Raw genomic sequence first — 3,155 nt, 5'->3', positions numbered from 1 at the left:
CACCTCTCTTTTAATTCATAATTGTTCCTCAACATCTCTTTCCATTCAAAACCATTCTTCCAACTCTCTTTCGATTCAAAACCGCCCCACTACGTATACCAAGTATGGTAGAAAAAATAAGAAATGACACAATGACCATAATACAATAATAAAATTAAATATTAATATAAAGATAAAATGGGAAAAAAATGAAGATCAGTTAAGTTAAGAGGGGAATTCCATTTATATGTAGGAATAGATAAATAAGAACTATTTAAAAAATTAAAATAACTTCTAAGTATTTTAAAACTAATATTAGTTCTCATAAGGTCACAAAAAATTACTTTTGGATGGTAAAAATGGTTTTTACACAGAGGAATTAAAGTTCATACTTTTCATGGTGAAAACTGTGTAGAATTGTATCTACCTTCTTCACGAATCGCCGGAGAAAAAAACATTCCAATCAAATTCATTTCAAAATTGAGTTGTGCTTCTAATGGCGAGTTTCAGAAAAGCTGCGATCAACGTCTACAGAGTCATCAATTCCAACAAAGCCACCATCGCTACTTCCACAAACCCTACTCACACTCTCAGGTACCCTTCAATCACACCTTCACTTCTTCTTCTTTTTTCCCTTTGGACTAAGGGTATTGTTTTCTGCAGGCCTTTTTTTGGTTATTCCAGGTTTACCCCTTTCTCGTCCCACACGCAAACCCAATCCCTGGAAATCGATTTATCTAACGAAGAAAGCAAAAGACGCTTGTTTAACCAGTTCGTGTTTTTCTTTTTTTAGCTTTATCAGTTTTTTCAATGGTGAAACTGTTATTTTCTAACTTTTTTTTTTTAATTTGCTTTATTTTTTCTTCAACAGGCTGTTGTATAGAAGCAAGCAAAGAGGGTTCCTGGAACTCGATTTGGTCCTCGGCAAATGGGTTGAGGAAAACATTCACACTTTGGATGAAAATCGGATTAAGGCTCTCATTCATGTTCTCAACCTGGTAATTTATTTATGTTCTTCTTCACGTTGGAATTATGATTGGGCTTATATTAATTTTGAACAATTCAAATGCTACAGTTGCTGCTTCTGTGCTATTTTATGATATTCAGGATCTTGAACTACTATCAAATCCTGAATATGAGGTTTTTTGGACTAGCATCTTTCATAAAAGATTTGCACTGTCTTCCTGTTACGCAAATTGAAATTATCACTAAAAGGCTCTTGTGAAAAGAATCAGAATGTTCACTGAAAGATTTGGTGTAGGTGGCTTAAGATCTTTCCGTCAGTGATGTCTTGTAAAAGTTTGTTTTCTGGTTTGAGACTTGAGGGAATGACATAAATTCAGTTAAATGGCACAAGAGATGGAAGTTTCAAAGTGAAAACAAGAGCTATTTGGTTTATGGCAACTTGATATTTAGCATGACTGCAATGCTATATGAAAAACCAACCCTTAAAGACCTTTAATAATATGGTGCCTAATCTGTAATATCATAAATTTGAGAGTTAACCTGTAGGACAAGAGTCTGGCTACAGGAATCTAGATGTTTAGGAAGCAAGTTTCTACTCTGTCTCATAAAGAAGATTTAGTTTATTAGTTTTTGTAAAGGGGGTTCTCTGTTTTGAAATTAGAATCTTTGAATTTTTTACTTTTCTCTTGTGCACAAGAAAGGATCATGTAATGATGTTTTGCATCCTTCCTAGTTATTGATAATACATCACATTTAGTTGGACTGAAGCTTCTCAACTTTTGCCCCTTTCTGCTCACTACTAGATTTGAATCTAATTTCTGAGAAATCATGTCTGTTCAATGGTTTTGTTGGATGATTTACTGTCCAGTTGTGATGGAAAAATGACAATGAAACGGGAAGTGGCAACTAGATGCCAAGAGTTTAAGGCAGTTCTATTTATTGACTTGAATCACTCCAAAATATTCGTGCTGTGCAGGAAAACCCAGATTTATGGAAGTGGATATCGGGGCAGGAACAACCCCCAGAATCAGTCAGCACAAACCCAGTGAGTTTCATTTTATTAATTGAACGATGAAATCTGATAATTTGGTTTATTTTGTTTTCCCTTTGCGTACTATTCTCATACCATATATTGCTTAGGTCTTTGCTGCAGTGCATGAAAGAGTTATGAAAAACCTTGATAGCCATTCTGCTCCTGAAGTAAGAGCAACGCCTGGCCAACCATGGGTAAGTGGCTGGGATGATATTCAGAAAGGGCAACATGGTCCGGTTTCTGGAAATCAGTAAATTGGGCTTGAAAGATCTTATCATCTGTTACAATGAACGAAATCTGGTCCACCATTTTTATAACTATGAATAACTAAATAAGGGCTGGGGAACTACAACTCAAAGGTTTGTATTAGCTGCTAGAAATAAGTAAAAAGGGTCTAAACTGGATGATGATAGTAACTTTCTTGGTTGTAACCTTTACTCTTTGTTTTATATGTACTAAGTTGATTGTTGAGTGATATCCATAATGTTGTGAAACTCGAGTATACTAATTCTATTTGTAAGAGTTACTAGTATATGAAAAATTATATTCATAAATATGTGCATCCATTAAAAATACTATATATATATATTAAAAAAATGTTGAGTGATATCCTCAATGTTGTGAAACTTGAGGATCGTAATTCGCCTAGTAGGAGTTACTATTATATAAAAATTATATTCATAAGCATGTGCATCCATTAAAAATAATATAGATATTAAAAATAACTCGTACATAATAATAAGTATTAAGTAAGTATATTTCAATAGGACAACTAAAAATATAGGTTCATAATCCGTAGAATGTTAACGCATAAAACAACTAATAAATTTTTAAATGTTCAATACAAATAAATTATCCAAAAAAAACATTCATATTAAATGCATGATAACCACAGTTTTAATCCTAATGATCCTTATTTTTATTAATGTCACCTCCTCCATGACCTTCATCATTACTAGCAATTGGAGGAACCTTAAATCATCTATAGGTGCACCACCACCTCTACTAGCATCCTCATCTTCTCCAACTTTAACTAAGATGCCTTCATGTGAAGCACCCAAACTTAATTTTGCTTCATTTTTCTCCACAATCCATTCATTATAATAAGTAAGATCATCACTTAATGTTATAGTATTTTTTTTCCCTAATTTCCTTCTCCTTCATTCTTGAATTAGTA

The 3,155-nt window shown here is 33.2% G+C and overlaps 1 protein-coding gene across 1 annotated transcript; it reads left to right on the top strand.

The window, feature by feature from the left end:
• The first annotated feature begins 284 nt into the window (after window positions 1-284).
• Window positions 285-2,532, top strand: LOC137820319 (succinate dehydrogenase assembly factor 2, mitochondrial). The gene is made up of 5 exons (XM_068624348.1): window positions 285-573; window positions 643-750; window positions 851-977; window positions 1,922-1,990; window positions 2,086-2,532. The coding sequence occupies exons 1-5, from the start codon at window positions 476-478 to the stop codon at window positions 2,230-2,232; spliced, it is 549 nt and encodes a 182-aa protein (XP_068480449.1). The 5' UTR covers window positions 285-475; the 3' UTR covers window positions 2,233-2,532.
• The last annotated feature ends 623 nt before the right edge of the window (window positions 2,533-3,155 follow it).

Source organism: Phaseolus vulgaris, chromosome 9, assembly GCF_000499845.2.
Source record: "Phaseolus vulgaris cultivar G19833 chromosome 9, P. vulgaris v2.0, whole genome shotgun sequence".
Lineage (NCBI taxonomy): Eukaryota > Viridiplantae > Streptophyta > Magnoliopsida > Fabales > Fabaceae > Phaseolus > Phaseolus vulgaris.
The sequence above is the reverse complement of the archived record's forward strand: the minus strand, read 5'-3'. Positions and strand labels throughout refer to the sequence as shown.